The sequence below is a fragment of the Eretmochelys imbricata genome, chromosome 23, assembly GCF_965152235.1.
Source record: "Eretmochelys imbricata isolate rEreImb1 chromosome 23, rEreImb1.hap1, whole genome shotgun sequence".
NCBI lineage: Eukaryota > Metazoa > Chordata > Testudines > Cheloniidae > Eretmochelys > Eretmochelys imbricata.
In genome coordinates this window covers 2,229,208-2,250,039 of record NC_135594.1, presented here as the reverse complement: position 1 = coordinate 2,250,039, position 20,832 = coordinate 2,229,208, and the positions used below count along the sequence as shown (strand labels likewise).

The 20,832-nt window shown below is 43.1% G+C and overlaps 1 protein-coding gene across 2 annotated transcripts in view; it reads left to right on the top strand.

Annotated features, from left to right (window-relative positions):
- Window positions 1–20,832, top strand: part of BICRA (BRD4 interacting chromatin remodeling complex associated protein) — a 47,256-nt gene that overhangs the window by 15,292 nt on the left and 11,132 nt on the right. The window contains exons 3-13 of one of the 2 annotated variants that reach the window (XM_077840081.1): window positions 388–430; window positions 1,148–1,213; window positions 2,698–4,695; window positions 7,502–7,822; window positions 10,858–11,559; window positions 13,819–14,014; window positions 15,628–15,755; window positions 16,285–16,410; window positions 16,810–16,871; window positions 17,966–18,114; window positions 20,262–20,353. In XM_077840081.1, the coding sequence (XP_077696207.1) occupies window positions 388–430; window positions 1,148–1,213; window positions 2,698–4,695; window positions 7,502–7,822; window positions 10,858–11,559; window positions 13,819–14,014; window positions 15,628–15,755; window positions 16,285–16,410; window positions 16,810–16,871; window positions 17,966–18,114; window positions 20,262–20,353 (3,883 nt within the window). Of the gene's footprint in view, window positions 1–387; window positions 431–1,147; window positions 1,214–2,697; window positions 4,696–7,501; window positions 7,823–10,857; window positions 11,560–13,818; window positions 14,015–15,627; window positions 15,756–16,284; window positions 16,411–16,809; window positions 16,872–17,965; window positions 18,115–20,258; window positions 20,354–20,832 lie in introns of both variants that reach the window. The other variant, XM_077840080.1, reaches the window with a different exon arrangement.

The following is a 20,832-nucleotide window of genomic DNA, read 5'->3' as shown; positions in this document are numbered from 1 at the left end:
CAGCCACATTTGATTCTGTCCCTGAGGTGATGGAGCAGCCAAATGGCTCTCAGGTCCATATTGACACATTTCATTCACCAAAATGCAACATTTTTCATGATAGAATCTCCTGGCTTTTCTGTGCTCCTGACAGGACAGGGCATGTAAGGAGTTACTGGCCTTGGCAGAAGCAATATTAACTGACTGCTGCCCACACTAGTGCAGCTCAGGAATGACTGTCAAAAAAATAACAGCGATCCCCTAGCAGTGAACTGAGATTTCCACCGGTCAGAATGCAAGTGGATGCCCAGTTATGTGAATATATTCATTAGGGACATGTATTTCTTTCCAGATTAAAATTTGGGTTGTACGTTCTCTCCTTAAACAATTTCATATGTTGTTTTGCAGTGATCCTCAGGCTTTGAATGATTTTTTACATGGATCTGAAAAGGTGAGTAGTGGTTTTTACTTGTTTTGTTAATCAAAATATTAAAATTCAAACATTTTTGACAGTGAAGTTTAAATTAAAGGGGAAGAAACCCTAACTTGAATGTCTCTCTCTGTTTTCTTTTTTTTTTTTTAAGGGAGAAGGGATTGGGCAGCTCAGGGGGTTGGTAATAGGTTCTCGAATTTTTTGTCTCTAAGGACCCAATCCTGCAAACTGCTCCATGCAGAGCCACACTGAAGTCATTAGAAGTATACATGCACAATCGTCTGCACAGAACAGTTTACAAGAATGGGCCCAACTTAGTCACCTGTGTTGCTAGCGATCATAAATCCCTATCTTCTAGTTATTGTTTGCTTACCTGAGCAAAATAAGTTTGTCTGTCTCCTAGTAGGTGAGTGTCTACCTTACAGTATCTGCTGCTACAGTTGGTACTTGTTTGCCCCTTCATCAGAGAAGCCAAGTATTGAATGAGCCCAGGAGAAAGAACTACCTTCCCACCTCTAGATTTGGGGCTCTCCACATCAAGTTTGAGGCATGTTGGCAGGGGGCAATGCATGTGAAGGAAGCTTGCCCAACTGCTACAAATGGTGTACCAGCTCTGTGGCTAGGGAGAGCATTCACCTGTCTCCAGTGACTGCCAGTCAGCACCATTCACAGTGTCAGCACTAAATTCAGTTTAATTCTATTTAAATAAAGTAAATAAAATATTTTTAATTGCAGATCGACAGTGATGATCTCCTGGACAACACAGGAGATGCAGCCAGTGCCTTCTTTGAGGGTGCTGGGGTATGTATTTATAATGTTTTTTTTTAAATTGTTACTTGGTAAATTCATTTTAGAAACCTGCCTTTTGTCACAAGTTTGTTTTTAATAAATCTGTTTTCCAGGGTGAGTAAATTACACAGGATGCATGGATTATTCCCCAAAATCTTAAAGAAAAGTTGGGGCAGGAAAGAACAAATGGGTTCAATGTGTGCCCCATATGTGAGGGGGAGGGGGAAATGAGTTCATACGCACACATCTCTCTCTGTCTGTGTTTTGTTTCTCTATAAACTTGGGAAAACTTTAAGGACAGAGAATACAGAGGAGCAAAAAAAGGAAGCATGATGAGACCACTATCCTTTAAAGACTGTGGGGAAAAAGGGGCTGAATGTTACAAAGAAATTGTAAGGAACATGTAGCACCTTCTTAGTTCTTTCCTCTAATGTAGGATTGGAGTTGGGAGTGCTCAGTTTTGTTTACAGACAGATAGATAGGATAAAGTTGAAATAGGTGGATATGACCCTGGAAATCCTCGCTTGATTATTTTGCACAAATCTGACTGGAATCATGGGCAGTATTTTTTATTTTCCACCAAGTATGCTGTTTGTACTTGCAATATAATAGAGAGCTTAGTGACTTTTTTACCCTTTTCTTAATACATTGAACTTGTTTTTATTTAGGAAAAGCCATTTATTAAAGCTTCTGATGCTTTATGGTACTTGTTGGAAAGCAAAGAAGCTTTTCCAGGAGTTTGGATTTAAATGTTAGATTTTAATTTCAGGTAGATCCAAAACCAAATGGAACCAAAATTGCCTCATACAAAACATTGACATGATAAAGCCAATAGTGCCCACTGTGTGGTAGGCACTTTCCAAACACTCAAGGACAGTCTCTGCTCTGAGGAGCTCACCCTCTAAGGTCAGTCAGTGTATTGAGGCATATGTCTGAGCTCATTTGAATGTCAGTGGCAAGAAACAATTTTTCTAGTTTTGGAATATGGAGATCTCAGTTCTAGTTCCAATAACAATTTTATTCTACTTTTTAATTAATTGATTAATACAAAGGCATTATATTTTCCAAACTCTGTTGCTATTACCTCTCTTTCTTATGTTTAATCTCTATAGAAGTCTAGTGGCTAAAACAAAGGAACTGTGAGTTTGCTCATGTGGCATCTGTTACCAGCTGTTCCACTGACCCACAATGTGACTTTATGCAAGGCACTTAATCTTTGTGCCTCAGGTTCCTTTTAATAACATCATGCATTTATTTAGCACCTTGTGGGGACGGCAAGATGGTTTGCAAATGTACTTAGCAAATTGAGACACAAACTTTACATTGGGATCACTTTGCCCAACACTGAGATGCAGTCAACTCTAGGGTGGATCACAAAAGCATTTTAACAGGTCCCAGTAAGGGTGCACAACCATTTAGCACAGAAAGATTAAAAATTCTGTTCTATGGGTTTGAATTAAATGCTTTTCCCCCCACCCCAATCTTAAACCTTTTAGCTGCATGTACAAGAATCCTCTGGCAACCATCTGAACACTGAACAGAATCAGAACACAACAAGCGTTGACCTAGACTTTTTAGAAGATGACATCCTGGGGTCACCATCTGGTGGCGGGGCGAATCTTCAGAACTCAGACCAGCCCTGTGACATTCTCCAGCAGAGCCTGCAAGAGGCTAACATTACAGAACAGACTCTGGAGGCAGAGGCAGAACTGGACCTGGGGTCTTTCCAGCTCCCTACACTTCAGCCAGTGGTTCAGACTGCCTCTGATGGCACGCCACAGATTTTCTCCAGTGGGGCTGACCTAATTGGGTTGCAGCAGCCTGCAGTCCTGACGCATCAAGCACTGGTGCAGCAGTCAGTAGGAGCAGACGTTGTTAATAAGGCCATCAGTGTTCAGCCTTTTCTTCAGCAGGTTGGCTTGGGGAATGTTACCATACAGCCAATTTCCAACCTTCAGGGCTTACCTAATGGAAGCCCAAGTGGGACATTGGGAATTGGACCAATTCAAGTAGTTGGGCAACAGGTGATGGCTATTAACCAGTCAGCTCAGCAAATCATTGCAAAACAAGTTCAGCCCTCCCAAGTGGCCACTATGCCTGTTGGCAGTTACATCACCCAGACAGCACCTGAGCAGCAGCAGGTTACCCTCGCTTCCACGGGGGTGTCTCCACAGAATGCTGGCCTTGTCATCCAGAAGAACCTGCCCTCAGTGGCCACTACCACGCTGAATGGAAACTCCATGTTTGGGAACGTATCTGCCACCCAAGGCTCCCAGCCTCTCACAGTCACATCGAACTTAAGCAGCCCATTGGTGCAGGCCCAAAACGTGATCATCCACAGAACACCCACGCCAATTCAGCCCAAACCCGCAGGGGTCCTGCAACAAAAGCTGTACCAGATCACCCCCAAGCCATTTGGTCCCAATAATACCACCCTGACCATCCAGAACGAGGCTGCCCTGCAACAACAGAAGGCCCAACAGAACCTGACTTTTATGGCGGGCAAACCAGGACAGAATGTGGTGCTGTCTGGCTTCCCGCAAGGGCTGTCTGCCAACATGTTCAAACAACCTCCACCACAGCAGCAAGCCCTCAGCAAACCCATGAGTGTCCACTTGCTAAACCAAGGCAGCAGTATTGTCATCCCTGCGCAGCATGTTCCTCAGGCCATGTTACAGGGTCAGAACCAGTTCCTTCTTCCTGGGCAGTTAGCAGGTGCCTCTGCTGTTCAGATACCCCAGCAGCTCTCAGCCTTGCAGGCTAACATGGGAGGACAGATCCTAACAACTTCGCACCCTAGTGGCCAAGCCCACATCATAACTAGCCAAGGGCCTGGTGGACCGCTGATAACCAATCAGGCTTTGCCTGCCCAAATCCTCACCAATCAGAACATAGCTAGCCAGTTGAATCTGGGGCAGGTGCTTACATCACAGAATGCGCATGGCACGGCTCACATTCTTTCTGCACCTATTCAGCTGCAGCCTGGTCAGGTGGGTCCGCCAACTTTGTTCCAGATGCCTGTCTCTCTAGCTGGCAGCTTGACCACTCAGAGTCAGCCCTCTGCTGCAGCCTCATTGGCCAGTGGTGCCATCAGTCAGACTGGGCAGACCGTTATCCAAGGTGTAACTCTGCCAAATCAAGTTGCTATGTTAAATTCCACTGAGAACCTCAACCAAGCTGTGAGCATTCAGGCATCTGCCACCACCAGCAGTCAGAGTCCAGGCCTCATTCAGCCGCAGCCCGCTTCTGGCACCAGCCTCCTGCCAAGCAGTGACCAGTCCTCTATACTGACCGTCCAGACTGCATCCCAGCCTCCAGCTCCACCTCAGCTTCAACTGAATGTGCAGCAGCAGCCTCCTCAGCAGCCAGCACAGCTACCTGTGACTTCACAGCCCAGCCCTAACTTGGCGTCCAGTCCAGAGAAGATCATCTTGGGCCAGACAGCTGCTGGAACTGTCATAAACCAAGATTCCATGCAGATGTTTCTGCAACAGGTAAGTGAAATATTTTAATGATCACATTAGTAGTGTTGCTAGTTGGCTCACTTATTTTACCTATTGTGAGGAAGGCAAAGGAGAGTTATAGGATTCAGGCTGCATAATCCAACCTTTCCTCATAGACTGGGCACTCTACAAATGCTGTATTATAGCAAGAATTATTTTTTTAAATGACGTTTCAAAGGTGGTTATCCCATCATAAGACTACTCACTTAGTATGTGTGTTTTAATTTAAGACTGCTAGAAGAACTGGGTGGTCTCAGGGGTTTGGTAATGAGTATGTAGCCTTTTACCTACTTCGAATCTAGCCTAGGTTTATAGTATCTGGCACTTATTGTCATCTGCTGTCTATTCGATCACTTCTGTGGAATGAGTAGGTGGGTTAGTGGTACGTGCATCCAGATCACAAAAGCTCCCATCATGGCTGGCAGTCACAGAAGAGAAGCTGATCAATAAACATGCCGTGTTGACTGAGTTCCCGTGGCTCCCCTAGATTTTATCTCCAGTTCTCTGCTGAGGCGAATTAGTGAGGGGAGACTTGCCCTGCCACTGCCAGTGTTCTTCTGTTTGTGGATAAGAGTTCAGTGTCCAGGCTTGCCAGTTCAGCATCTCCCACTATCACAAGTGTTGAGGCAGTCACTATGTACACGGTTAAGGAGTGCAGACACAAAGCAGCTAGGACTCATCTCATCTGTTTATATAATATCAGATTAGATCAGGCTTTTCCCTTCTTTTGGTATCAGTTTAAACCATCGTCTTTTTTATTCTTTAATTCAAAAAAAGATGAAGGCTTGATCTAAAGCCTGTTGAAGTCACTGAATTGCATTAGAGAGAAGATAGGGGTTTACAGTTTTTTTTAAATTCCTCTTAAATAGTACGTAAAAGTAGTGTTATCAGTTTACCATAACATCCTCACACATGCCTTTCTCCAAAAGACAATGGGCCAGATTTACCTCTGACACAAATGGACAAAATACTACTGACATCATTTGAGCTGTGCCTCCCCCATACTAGGGTTACATTTGTCTCAATGTCACTAAGATCCTCTGGCAAGTTACAAGATACAAAACTAGGGTCATCTGTGATTTTTCTTTGTTTTTATATTCCTCTAAATATACTTGCTTCACCAATATGATACAGTAACTGCATAATCCATTTAAAGTGGTCACTGTCAGCTAAGTTGGGCCCCAGATGTAGTGGTAGTTTAAAAAAAGTGGGAGGGGGGGATTTTTGGGCGGAGGGGTGTTACATAACCTATTATAAATAGAAAGGTTTTTATCTTTTTTAATTCAGTTAAAGTTGTTTAAATTAAAAGACAGTCTCCTGCAGTTGGAACACAGCAGCATCTTAAAAGTGATTATGATACTAATCGTACATACCTGTCTCATAGAGGTGGGGATTCATTAGGTGATGTATGTAAAGCAAGTAGAAGGGCAGAGAGTTAGCAATCATAATCAGTTTCACTTTGGGGTTTACAGAACATGACTAATAATATTTAAATTACCTCTTATATAATGCTCCACCTTTTCAAAGCACTGTAGAAACATTTAAGTAATTAGCTGTTACAACACTCCTATGAGGTAGTTGAGACAGTAATATTAGCCCCATTTTACAGATGGTGAATGTGAGATAAAGAGGTTAAATAACTTTCCCAAGGCTGCAGAGCCTAGTTTAGAGCTCTGCCTCGGGAAGTAGAAACTGATAGTGAAACTAATCAGTCTCATTTCATTGGCCCAAGTGCAAAAAGTAAACAAACAGCATCAGTGATGGTGAACAGTAAAGGGAAGCTTGAAGTTATTTAATTTTTAAATTTTTTTGGATGTTGTTAGTAACACAGGTGAGGACATTTCATTTTAAATATAAGGCTTTGATCTTGACAGTAACCCTTTTACACTAACATTTACTACCATATTCACTGTTTATTACTATATACAAGAAAAGAAATGTACAGACGTTAAAGTAACTTGAGGAGAGAAGTGTCACTGAGATCCTAAAAAATTCACAAAAGCTATGATCTTCAGAGACAAAAATGAACCCTAGCCTACTCTCTTCTTGCTGGGTAGTACTGTGAGGAAAAAAACCCTCACATGTCTAAACCATAAATGACTTTCTATGAATCTTGCATGTGCTGCACTATCTCAGCACAAGGGTGGGGAATGGCAGTAAGAATGGGAAACTCAGGCATGGCTCCCAAAGTCTTGGCTTTGAGGTTTTTTGTTTTTATTTGCAGTTTGATATCACATCAAATTCTATTATTGTGTAAAGCTACCATCCAGTAGAAATGTTCTCTGCATTTCACATTACGTCTCTCGGTAGGGCATAAACTGTTGCTTTGATACAGTTTACTCCTGAGGGCATTCTGTGCACAATATTTTAAAATTCTGCAAAATTCTGCAAATTTTATTTGTCTAATAAATATGGAGGCTCCAGCATGGCACTGGGGAGCACAGGCCACTGGCTGTACAGAGGTGGGACAAATAAAATTTGCAGAATTTTGCAGAATTTTAAATATAGACTCTTCCCATCTTCAGAGGAGGTAGTCTCATTTCCGAACAGTAATTTGGATCTGCCTAGTGCCTGTGAAGAGTCCTGAAAAGTATTGTACGATATCTGGGGGTGGGCATGATGAAGAGCAAGAGCAGAAACGATTTGCTTTTGACAACTGGTTGAGGTACTGTTAGTAGAGTACCATTAGTAGCAAAGGCCTGAATGAATATGGGGGTTGGATGGTGAACAGCAACAGAAAAAAAGAAGGAGAAAGAACCAGAAATCTGGTCAATGCTAAATTTGTTGGAAATTTCAGAAGGATCGGAGCCAGCAGCAGCAGCAGCAGTTTTATCCGGCATCCCTGAAAATGCAGCAGGAGAACAATCTGAATCAGTCCACAGTACCACCACACCTTCCAATGCCTCTGCCCATCTACAGCATAGCCACAACAGCTCTCAGCACCACAAGCAGTGTCCCAGCATCAGTGATAGTGAGCAGCAGTGCGGGCACAGCTCTGCAGCCGCCTGCCAGCCGAGAGCTGACCCAGAATCAGAATCTGGCAACGGTGGAGTCCAAAGGACCGAATCTTATACCTCAGTTCTCAGCCAGCCATTCCCAACAGGCACTGGCTTGCCAGGTAGCCCTTACCTGTTGTGATTCCACACAGCCTGCTTTGGCCTATCTTCCTTTCTTGCTTCTGTCCTTAGCGTCTGTCTAATCTGTTTGGTCCTTCCTCTTAGAGTTCCCTTTTGCTTTTTGCTTCTCTCTCTCTGCAGGAGGGGAGGGACCAATACACAAGGACAAAATATTAGCATATCTCTTAGGTGTACACTAGCATTTTTCAAATTTCAAAACAAACCTGGATGTGGGTGGTAGTGGGGTAACCTCTATAGTAGTAACAGAAGTCGCCCTCTTGTGGTGTAATGCAAAAAATGTGATGGGAAAAGAATTCTGCTTCTGGCACGTTTATCTTCCTTCTAACTAGGGTGACTTTTCATGAGGAGTCTGAGGGCAGGATTATGATTTCAGTTACATTGGTGTAAGTTTGAAGTAACTGCATAGACAGTGAGTTTGCCCCTGAATCCATGTGTTATAAAACTCTTTGTGTGAGTTTCCCAGAGAGATATTTTTGACTGGCCTTTGTGCTATATAGAAACGTGGAAACAAGCAAGCATTCTTTCTTGGTGGCAATGAGGTTTGCCAAAAAAAAAAAAAAAATTAAAAAGGAAAATTGTTAATAAAATGTATGCTTTTTAAAATGTTTTTGACCAGTCTCAAATGTAATCAAAAGTTTAAGTTCATTATGTGTGTGGGTTTTTATATTTTATATATATATATACACACACACATTTTATAAAATGTGTATATAAGTACACATAAATATTCATAATCCCATTTCTATAGCAAAAGAATTGTGGTGCATGATACCATCACATGTTGGCAAAGAGGTGGCTTGGATGATGTTGTAATAAGTCTTTTCCATCTCATATCTCCATGATTCTAATATTTATAGCATCCAAATTCAGCTCTCTGGTTCACTTTTCTATGGTGGATCAATATAGCTAGGAGAAGATGAAACAAAATCCAGCTGCACCTTGTTTTAAAATAAAAGCAGCTGCATCCCTGTTTTTAGAACAGCCCAGAAACAAAGGAAAATATAACTTGTTTTTATTCTGAGAAGAAAGCAATAAAGGGAGAAGAACGATGTGCATGGGTCAGGGTTCCAAGGTGTGGTTAGCAGACTTCAGGCAGAATCCAGGAACTTGGTAGCCAAAGTGATCAAATGGACCTGAGTAGTTTATCACCCGTGATCATTATGTGAGCAGCCTGGAGAAGATGGGAGTTCAGATTGGAATTTAGTTCAATTTGGAAGTTTCCAGCCAATATATAAAACATCAGCATTCTGGGTTGGGTGAGTTACAGATGTTTTCACACCAAGGTCTGTGACTGAGGGAATTGCCTTTATAATCGGAGACTGGGACATGTCCAGGCATTGCTGCATCAGCAGGCCTATTGAATCTTTCTTTCCCCTTCAAAACATACCCCCTTCTGGCCCTTGTTGTCAATCTGTGGCACTTGCCCGTTTTGTCTACTCTCTGAATTCCTGCTGCTCTTGCTTGCTTGCCTGCAGGTTCTCACTAATGCTGGAAGCTGCTGCTGTCTTGCGATGCTTTTTCTTCTTCTGTCCTTGCACAGTTGCACGCTGCTGTCCTGGTACATTTGTGTTCCGGCCAGAGGCTTTATTATTCTTTTATTCTTTATATTTTAGTAGCAAATGGTTATAATAAGGGCTGTGGTAGACTTAAAGTGGTGTGTTAGTCGAAAGGCTCTTCTTAGCCATAATAAGACTTGAGAACTTGACTTTATAATAGATCAGTTTCACCCCCGTAATTTTAAAAGAGCGTGATATTGACCTAGCTCTCATATCAGGGGACTCACAATGGCCAGTGCCTTCATAGGGTTAGCACCATTAACAATGCTTGTTGGCTCTAATGTAGTGGTCGTACAATACTGTACTATGCGGGGAACCAGTGGACTCAGGCTTTGGGGGGAAGGCGTTTTAATTTTGATTAGATCCTGTGGGAAAGGAGAAAAAGGTATGCCTAGGGTTCTTCTAAGCAATTCAAAGAGAGCATAGGAAGGAGCTAAGCTGGTGCAATACAGAGGAGTGTAAATAAAACCAAGGAGGTTCTTGTGCCCCACGGGGGGCTCATACGAGGACAGGGGCTCTAGGGAAGGAACTTAAATACATTTTCAAAATAAAGCTGGACGCCCTCTCCCTCCCCTTTTTCATGGTGTCACAGTTGTGTGGCAAAAGGGCTGGGCTTTATTTATATTCTCACACACTGGTACAAACACTCTACCCCTGCAGTAAGGCTTTCTAGGGAAAGGTTGGCTACACTGGCTGAGACTTGGAGCTGTTTTCAGAAGCTTAAGGAACACCCATAGAAGATGCCTTTCAAGTTTTATTCCCAAGTTGTTTCTTTTACTGATTTTAAAACATTTTTGGAGGTAGCTTCTAAGCAGACTAGCCAGTGCAATAAATCTACAGATGATAGTACTATGCCCACAAGCATCTCTGGTGGAAGGTATGAGAGCTGGAAACTGTGCCCCTGAAATCTCACTCTACGTATGCTCTGGTTAGCTCAAAGAAACACTTCTCTGGAATAAACCGGAGGAGGAGAGTGGTAGAAAGAGCTCAGTTCCTCAAGCTCTTTTTGCCATAGGCAATGCCTCTGTAAACCCCTTCACAGAGTGACTTGAGTTCAGTGGGCTTTCTGGACTTAAAAGCATTTTGGGAGCCCCAGGCTTTTTATGTTTCAAGAGTGGTTTGCATTGCAGTACAGTCTAAGGGTATGTCTGCACAGGCAAGCCTACCTGGTTTGGCTTGAATCCAGATAGCACAGGTGACAGTAGTAGTGAAGAGAGTGCAGCTTGCGAGCTGACTACGTACCCAGGGTCTGTACTGGATTTGTACTCCTCGCGCTGGAGCCTGCACTGTGCACTCGTCACTGCCCGCGCTAGCTGGATCCAAGCTAGCTCAGGTACGCTAGTCCTTCGTAGAGCTTCTGCTGTGTGGACATACCCTAAAATGCCTGAAGAACATGCGAAGATTGTGATAAGACACATCAGCCCTAACTAACTTATTTCCTGTTTCATTCTTTGTTTCAGTTACCCGCAGGGCAACAGAAGCTCCCTGGAGCCTCCCCGTCCCATTCGCTACCTCATCCTCCAATGGGGGAGAGTCCCCAGCTCCAGCCTGCACACCTCTCACAGATGCAGTCCCCCCACCAGTCCCGTCCTCCATCACAGCCACAGCCACTTTCCCGACCACCCTCCCGGCCTCACTCAAGGCCTCCCTCCCAGCCACAAACTTTGTCCAGGCCTCCTTCTGAACCCCTCTCCCGGTCCTGCACCCCTCAGACGCAAATGCAGAACTTGTACGTGATACAGAATCAAATCACATCATCCCCCCACGGTCCTACCCAGCACCCCTTACGACCCCCATCGCAGCCTCAGGTACAGTTCCAGCCACCACAGTCTCAGGCCGAAGGGCAGCCTCAGCTGGCAACACTTCCACATGTGCAGCTACAAGTTCAGCTTGCCACTCAGATCCAGTCCCCGCCTGAGACCCAGGTGCAGGCACGGCTGCAGTCCCAGATCCAGGCTCCAACCGAGTCTCAGCATACGCATTCTCCACACTTCCAGTTCCCTTCCCAGAGCCAAATCAAACCGCCAGTCCCAACCCAGACCCTTCACCTAACGCCAGAACAACAGAGAAGTTTTCAGATGGTCCCAAATCAATTCCAGACGCTCTCTGCAATTCCAAATCCTGCTCCTCAGCAGAAGCAGCTATTGGACAGGTTCCAGCAGGTAAATAATTGCCATCAAAGAGGGTAAATTAAACTTGGCCTGGGTCTGTAGAAATATAATTCTATAGAAATTAAAAATACACCCCCATATATCAAGGAAAATGGATAGGTTAGAGGGATTAGAAATTAGAGATTTTCAGCCTAGCTTCTTCTGGACAGATATGCAAATCGCAAAAGTCACCACCTTAAAAAACTATCATCTGGACTACCAGGGTTATATCTTGTTTTGTTTGTTTTTAAAATAGTACTTTGGGAAGGAATTATCTTGACCTTAGTATCATGGGGACATTGTCAACCTTTAGGAAACAATAACAATGTAGAATAGTTTTGGAGCTGTTTAAGGGCTTGTCTAGATAAACTTTTAGTTTGCAGCAAGCTGGGGTGTGACTGTACCCTATGCTAGCCTGCTGCGGACAACCTGTCCATGTGGACCCTGCTGCTGTGCATTAACAATTTTAGTTCACTTTGATAATCCCATTTCAAAGAGGACTAGATTAAAGTGAATTAACTAACTCTTAAGGTACGTTAGCACCGCAGCAAACTGATGCAAGATAGATTGACACCCCAGCTTACCACAAACTAATTGTTTATGTAGACAAGCCCTGAGTGTATCTTTGCTACCAACTACTATGTAAATAGTACATAAAATAAACAATTATTTAGGATTTAGGATTTACAGGGTTTGTCCTCTTCCAAGTTCTTTAGCAACATGAATTACTCAAGAACCAAAACAGGAAGAGAAATTTTTGGACAAAGAGAGAAAAGCAAACACATGCTCCTGTGAAAAAGTACCCCTTGGGATCTTTCCTATCCACGCAGAGCAGACAGAGCAATAATTCAACCCTGCTGGGGTCTCTGCCTGTTTCCAGGGAGTCTGAGGGCTTGCCTGCACTACAAAATTAAGTCACCTTAAGTCAAAGTACAGCTACCGCAGTAATTAAAGCAGTGGTTCATGTCCACACTTGCTCCTTCTGTCTGTGGTGCGTGTCCTCCCAGGAGCACTTCCACTGACTGAAGTGGGGCACTGTGGGACACTCGACAGCTGGAGCCTGGCAGCTCTGGGGCTGACCGCCTCATCTGTAGGCAGGGGGCTCACAGCTTCCTCCCCCCGCTGTTAGACGAGCGCTGGCTCACAGCTGGGGCCCCCACCTGGACAACCCGAGCTGTCGGCCCAGCAGTCTCACAGCTGTGAGCGCCCCCACCCTCCTGCCCTGGGGCTGACAGTGCAGGGCTAGATTTCACAGGGGGAGGCTACCAGCAATGAAACTGACTATCTCGTCAGTTTCTCAGCTGCTATTATTTCACTTTTTGGCTCAGGCTGTCCGCTCTATGTGGGGCTCACAGCTAGAACCCCCCCAGTGAGGGATTGGGGTGAGGGAGAGGAGAACCTGAGCCCAGCTGCCTCCCCACCCCCCGCAATCCCTCACCAGGAGGTGGGGAAAGGTGTGGGGGACTCACAGCTGTGAGCCTGCGCCCCACTGACAGCTCAGACTGTTAGGGCTGGGGTGGGGAAAGGGCTCCAGCTGTCCGCCCCTTTGGGGTGTAGTCACTGTAGTGGGCCACTTACATCAGCGGAAGCACCATTGTAGTGTAGACATTGACATAATTAGGTCATTGTAAGCTGCCTTATGTTGACCTAACTATAGTGTAGACCAAGCCTAAGTATTAGTACTTCGAACTTTGAGCCCTGGAGTTGTAGGTCCCAATCCATTCCCATTCATGTTAATCGGTTGATTCCCATTAACTTCAGTGAGAGTTGGCTCAGGCCTTATGTCTAAGACAGCATCAGACAAATTCTTTACAATCCACATTCCAAATATTGTCTTTACTGTCACTTTATCTGCAGGGGAAAGGGGAGCCAAACTCAATTTTTTAAAAAACTGCATATTAGAAATAAATTTCCCTTGAAAGGACTTAGTCTGGGATCAAGTCTGCTGTATTTCAAGCACACAGGGCATGTTCATGGGATTTTAAATTCTTGTTGCTGACAGACCCGGAGATTCCCACTGCAAAGCAAAGACATTTTTTGTTTCCTTTACATTCACCGCCTAACTCTGTGAGATCCTGGGGCTATAGGGTGGAAGCCAGTGGACTGTGTTGGAAACATGAGAGCAAGGGAGGGTCCCTTTCTTCCCATGTTTTGCTGCTGGGTAGAAATCTTTACGGTACATAGCAGATTAAAAAGGAAGGTAAAAGGATGAAATGTGCCAAAAGATGGTGCTAGGACATCTTTTCAGCCTCTGTCATTTATCCAACCCAGGTGCCCCAGGGGATTATCCTGCAAACGAAACACCAGACTTCCACCAGCCAGGTGTCATCAGCTCTGAGCCACTTCAGCAGTCAGCCTTCATCTGTCCTGGTTAGCAGCCAAGGACAGTCAGTAGCAGTGACAGCAACGCAAGCACCAGTCCACAGCCACCCATCTGTCCCCGCTGCAGTCCAGCCTTCTACTGCAGGTTCGAGTGAGGTGGCTCCTGTTCTTGGGAAGGGCCAAGTACAAGGAGGGAGTGGGAGGAGGTGGTGGTATTGGAGGAGGGCAGCCGGCATAGCTCGCAGCACTGCTGCAGCAGACATCGGTGTTGATCAAAACAAAACAACATCAACGTGTAAGCCGCTAAAGCCATGCCTCGTGCGTGCTCAGAGAGGGGAAGGGGAAATTCTGTTACATTTCTGTTGCACTTTCAGCTTCCTCTTTCTCCCCATTTTTTCCCCTCCACACTTCAAAATGCATATACGGTAAGAAAAGTTATTCCAAGAATGATGTTCGAAAGTTCATCATCTTTCTCTCTAGGGGCCTGATTCTGTAAGCTGCTGAGCGCCCTCAAATTTCATTGAAGTCCAATTGCCAAATGCTGCTCTCATTCGCAGAGCATTCTCAATCTGAAGTGACTCAGCTGATCGGGGGCCAACATGGTGGAGCAGATATGGGCCCTGGTTGGAGAGTCACGACACCCTTAATACCAGTTCCGCGACTCACCTTCTGTGTTGCCTTGGCCAAGACACTCACCTCTTTCAGCCACCAGTTCTCCATCTGAAAAACAGGAATAATTATATTTACCTTCTTGTGTAAAGCTCTTTGAGACCTATGGGTGAAATTCACTCCATGCTAAAGGCTAGTTTAGGGTCAGTGCAGCACTTAATTCTCATTTAAACCCTAGTTTAAAGGTTTAAGTGGGACTTAAATCATGTGCAGGCCTTATGCTCGTCCGCTATACAGGGATGAATTTTAGACTACAGGTGCTCTGTATTTCTCTCCTGCGCCCCCCTCTCCACCCCATGTTTACTTATTTAGATGGATACACTGTGCCTATCAGTTATTTTAGGCACCTGTCAGCTGCTTCCATGCATTTTCACAAACGGGAAATCAATAAAGTTTTTAATGTTATGCCCATGGTACACTGAACAAACTAATCTGAGGTATTGAAAAAAAGTCCACATATTTTCATTTGTTAAAAAAGAAAGGAAAAAAAATACATATTTATGGTGTGGTGGTATTTTGATTTTCAGTCACTCTCTGCTCTGCTGGCAGTAATGATTTTTGCATGGGTATAAAACTAAGATTTTTCCCACTTGTAGTTGTTAAGATCCCCTGGTGCATGTCTCAAGAGTAGAGGTGGTTAGCCCTGGTGTCCTGATAATTGCATTCTGCTTCCCTACAATCCCCTGCATTAGTATTCAATTGAATTAGGTGGTGGTCTTTTTCACTTCAGTTGCTGCCCTGTTGTGGAGTGTTGCTGTGTGCTGTTAAACAGCTGGCAGAGGTGGTTGCATTTCAGTGATAGCTGAAGTAGTGGGCAAAATTTTCAAAAGCACGTAAGTCATTTAGATGCCTTTGAAAATTTTCCCAATACCTCTAAAAAAAGGAGTACTTGTGGCACCTTAGAGACTAACCACAAGTACTCCTTTTCTTTTTGCGGATACAGACTAACAGGGCTGCTACTCTGAAACCCAATACCTCTAGATCGTCTATAAAGATTCTTCAAGGTGGAATATGCTGCAGGAATCCAAGACATGTTGCTATTGTTGTTTAAACTTGGATTTCATTTTAAAATCTGCTTATATTTCCTAGGTATAGCTGCTCCAGTTCCTGCAGAGAGTAAAACATTTTCCAGTGGCTCCACAGCTGTTTCTGGGGGGAAAGTGACTACAGTGCCAGGGAAACCAGGAACACCTCTTGCCGTACAGCAGCCAGTTCAGGTGAGAGCTTCATTTTTAATGCTTCTTCACAGTAGTTTGTCCATTTCAAGGATGAATAAAACTTAGTGAGTTTCACTCCAGGTTTGTTCTTTTTGTGCGGGAAGAAGGAATTAAGTTTCAGAGACCATTTGACTTTGGCATATAATTATTTGATTTTATAAGTACTATGAATTCTTAAACAAAAAGAAAACAAATAATTATCCCTATTAATATTAATTAGACCACTGGGGAAGAGAGCTTTGTTCCTCTTCCTTGAGGGAATTAATGTGCTTCCCAATTTATTTAATGGCATGCAAATACTGTTGGGATGTACATTCTAGAAGTGCAAGTTAAAATAATTACGCATCAAAAAAGATTTATTCATAGATGTTTGCATATCAACACTAAGGAATTCCATCCTAAGTCATTTCACTGATGACTGACATCCTCTTGGCGAGTAGTTTCTTGCTGTGTGTTTTGGTAATCAATTTGTAGTCATTACATTCATATTGGGATCCCAAATAAAACAGATCCTTTGTTTCTTCTGCAGGCCAAGCCTGGAGTGATTAGCTCCATCTCTGGCCTGAATCTTGGAAAAGGTCCCTTGCAGATCCAAGTAGTTGGGAAAGGATTATCACAACTCATGCCCTCAGTCCCAGTCCCATCCCAGCAGCAGGTGAGTTCACACAGATGTTTATTTCCTTCAAATAATAGCTCAATTTTATTTTATTTTTTACTATTCTGTCAGTGAGGAATTGCAAAAGGAAGCGGTATGTTTTCTGCTACCTGAAAGCTGCCATGTTTAAAGTGAGCAAAGCTGTTTTTGTTAGAATCGTCAGCAAGAATTATCCCTTTTTTTCTGCACTTTGTCCAGAATCTCCAAAATCATCTAACTGATTTCCTCCAGCCTACAATCCCATTTTATTCTCCAACTTCCTTGTACTAATTTACTGAACAGAAAGAGTTCTCTCTAATGTGAGCTGGATGGTTCCTCTGTTAGTTCATCATTCTCTGCAGAGTAGAACTAATCTATTGATTACTCATTCCTTTCATATGCATTTTTTTTTCTTACCAGTATGATAGTAAGCTTGGAAGTCTGAAAAAAACTCCTACACTACAGCCCAGCAAAGAAGCTTGGTAAGTGTTTGCCAGAGAGCGTGTGTTGGAGGCTAAGAAGTTAAAGAAAGCAGTGTAAGGGTAACAGTAACATCACATGCATAGTAAGGTTAAAGTTTAATAGAATATTCTGCATCTGTGTTAGCTTTGGAGTCATGCAGTGTTGTGCATCTTAATCCACTCTATTGGGGAGGAAGCATGATACTTTATCATGGCATGGCAATTCTTGGTAACATAGCATGCCCTTCGGTGCCTCTCCAGAGGGCCCCATGGGTGACACTGGTCGAATGTACATTTCACACTGAAGAGAATAATTCTTCCAGAATTTTGCTGTGGTTCTTTTTCTGTATGGTCAATCAGTCTTCTTTCTCTCTGATTGCACTCATTCTCCTTTTGTGTTAGTGTGTTTAGCATGTGCATACACACACACACACATGCACCTATAACATAGCCAGCTATGTATTACGCTGCTTTCGTTTATATCCATGTCTGCACATAGTACTTCACACATGCACATCAGACCACATTCCATCACTGCCCATTTTAGCTCAACCAACTTTATTGTTAGTGTCAGGAGGATGAGACTATTTAACTTGAAGATAAATTACATTTTCCTTAATTAGTAAAACTGTGTAGTAATATAATTTGAAGGCTCCCAGGGGGCACTTTTATAATTGAGTTATAGGATGTCTGAGTCACATTCCATGTATCAAAAGAACCTTTCACCTGTTCTATGATCCTCTTGCTGCTGCCCAGAAATCTCACAAGATGCTATATAATTCAGTTATGAGTGCCCTTTGGCAACCATAAAACTACATACAGTATTAGCAGTGATCAGTAATATTGTGTGTGGGTGTGTTCCTTGTGTGTGCACATGTGTATTTCATGTTCACACACATAAAACTCATTTTCTGCAGACAGCGAAGGTAAGCCATAGAGCACCTCTGTATATCATGCTTCAGTCACTGCAAACAGCCTATATATACTGGAAGGAGGAGCAATTAGAATTTCAACCACTCAGCATAATGCTTTTATAGCTATCTTTGCTTTTGAGTCTGTGATTTCCATACACTTTGTACAACTGTATGACTTGTCCTTTGTTGTTGTTTTTTTAGTTTCTTGGAACAGTTACATAAACATCAGGGAGCAGTGTTGCACCCTGACTATAAAACTTCATTCCGATCATTTGAAGATGCCTTACAAAGGCTTCTACCCTATCATGTCTACCAGGGGATGCTTCCCTCTACCCACGACTACAGAAAGGGTAAGTTCAGCTGTGTATACAATGAAGGATGATAACTAGTAGTCCTAGAACTATAGAAAAGTGTTTTAAACTTAGCAGGGCTTAGCTAAGCAACAGAATGGAGGTGGGCCTAACCCTCAGGAAGTAAACTGAGGCCTCTTCTTCTGATGTTGGCAAAAGAGAGATCACGGTTGGTGGGTCACGGGGAAAAATGGATTTGTCCAGCCGTGAAAAAAAAGAAGTAAGCTGCTCTGCTTCCACTCCAGAAAAAAGATAAAATCCGCAAAACCTGAATAAACTTCCTGGAACCACATGTTTGAAATCTGGCAGTGTCTCAGCCCTTTAATCTTTCAAAGCTAGATAAACTGAGTTCCATCACAGGCTTCTGTGTGTGGAGCTTTTGGATGAGACATTAAAAAAAGAGTCCTTGTCTGCTTATTAAGGCCACTAATGATTCCTTAGGGTTTTTCATAAGAATTGGAGTTTACCCTTGTATCCTTGGTCAAAATTTCTCTTTCCCCTGTTGCTGCTTTGTTGTTCACCATCTTCCACCCCAGAAGTGGCAGGATTTCATGGCTTCCAAGGCCAGAAAGGACCCTTGTGCTCCTCCAGTCTGACCTGTATAACACAGACCATAGAACTTCCCCCAAACTAATTTTAGGAGTGCCGTGCATAGTTTGTAAAAGACCCCTTGAGCATCCAGGCATTGTATAAGAGAAAACGACGAGTAGTTTTAATACAGAGTGCTGTACGCTTTCAAAGTTTATTACAAATATTAAGTAACAATTTTAAACTCACTCACTTTATCTGTGTGGTATATGTGCCTTATGAAGTTTTCCACATTACCAGTTTGTGCAGGGAGGTCAACCTCTTCTTCCCATGTAGTGGTATCATTCTTCTCTTTGCAAGGAGTATTACCTCGCCCACCTTGCTTCTCTAATGTCCTGGTACCAGTACAGCCACGACAATACTGCATAGTGCTTTGTGAGAAGTGTCATTCTTTATTTATTTCCACTAAGAAAAATGATCAACCTGTTGATTATAATGTGCATTTGAAGCAGGAAGGATCACTTTCCCTAATGTTAAAATTCAGGAAAAAGCATTTTTATATCCATTGTCTGCAGGCTGTAATTTTCTTTTTCTTTCTTTCTTTTTAAATATCAGTAAAATAATGAACAGTGTAGAGAATGTGAATCAGGTGCTCTTATTTATCCTCCTATAACAGAAGAATAAGGGGAGCATTTTATTAAATTGAAAGGCAGTACATTGGAAACTGATAACATATATTTATGTGCTACGCATAATTAACCTATGAAAATCATTACCACAAGATATGATGGAGGCCAAAAGCTTAGCAGGAGTCAAAGGATTTATCCATGTATATGAATAATGAGAACATCCATGGTTACATTAGACAGGATACAAAATATATTATATGGACATAACCTCTTCTGCTTCAGGGCATAAGCCAGCCACTGACTGACTGGGGGAGGGAGGAGATTAGGAAGAAATTTCCCTATGGGTAAGTTAGTCCATAGTTGTCCTTTTAGAGTGTTTTGTGTCACTTCCACTGAAGCATCTGGTATTGCCCACTGTCGGAGACAGTATATTGAGCTAGATGGGCCTTTGGTCTGATCCAGTCTGGCAATTCTTGTGTTCCTCAAAACTGTCTGCTGAAGCACTCTTCTACTCCAAATGTCGAGTTGATTCACTGCCTGGCGCTGTACTGCAATCCAGACATACAGCCAGCTCCTGGTCTGGCAATGAGCTGCAGTAACAGCAGGCAAATCCTGAATGTGTAGAGATAGTTTAAAACCACTTGATGTTACATAGAGAAAAATATCTGTTGTCTCAATAGTTCCTTGCCCCTCTAAGCTATGGGACCAATCACATGATCATGTGAACAATTAAAACTAGCCACATACTTTAGGAAGAAGCCTAAGCCGACGTGGAAAGCACCTGAAGGAGCAATCACAATTGCTGCTGCTGAGTCCTCTAGTAACACTAATGTTGATATAGAACGTTAGTCCTGTTTCTGCAGTTACCTTGTCGTATAAAATGTCTTTCAGTGAATGGAGACTTTCCTTTCAGACCTAACGAGATAGCCTCAGCAATGCCTGTATACAAAAAAACAAATAGCCTTCTTTCTTTACCTCTTCTTTTAGTAGATGAAGAGTTTGAAACAGTGTCCACCCAACTGCTGAAACGCACACAAGCTATGTTGAACAAATACCGCCTGCTGCTCTTAGAGGAGTCTCGGGTAAGATTGGCCTTTATGCGCTACTATGCTCAATGGTATAATGGTCAGCATGGGTATTGGTCTGCTCTAATCTATCCTATGCATTTGTAATGAGAGTTTTTAAATTGCAGTTTCACTTACAAAATATGACTATGCTGAAGTATAAGGGCTCAGTCCTGCACTGTTGAAGTCAGTGGGAGCTTTTCACTTGGTTTCAGTGAGAATAGGATCAAGCTGTAAGTAGGGGAGACTGGGGAAAAGGCTTTTACCTTTGGGAGGAACGCATCACAACTATGTAAAGTAATGTTTTATTTTACTTTTAAATTGAAACAGGACATTTCAATTTAAAAGTAAAATAAAACATTAACTTACGTAGGTCCCTTCCAGTCCTATGATTAACGAGGGGTAATTTTCCAGCAAGCCTGGAACTTTTTTTTTTTAATGGGGACAGGAACGCTTGGTCACCCCAGAAATATGACACATTAACTTATATTACAAGT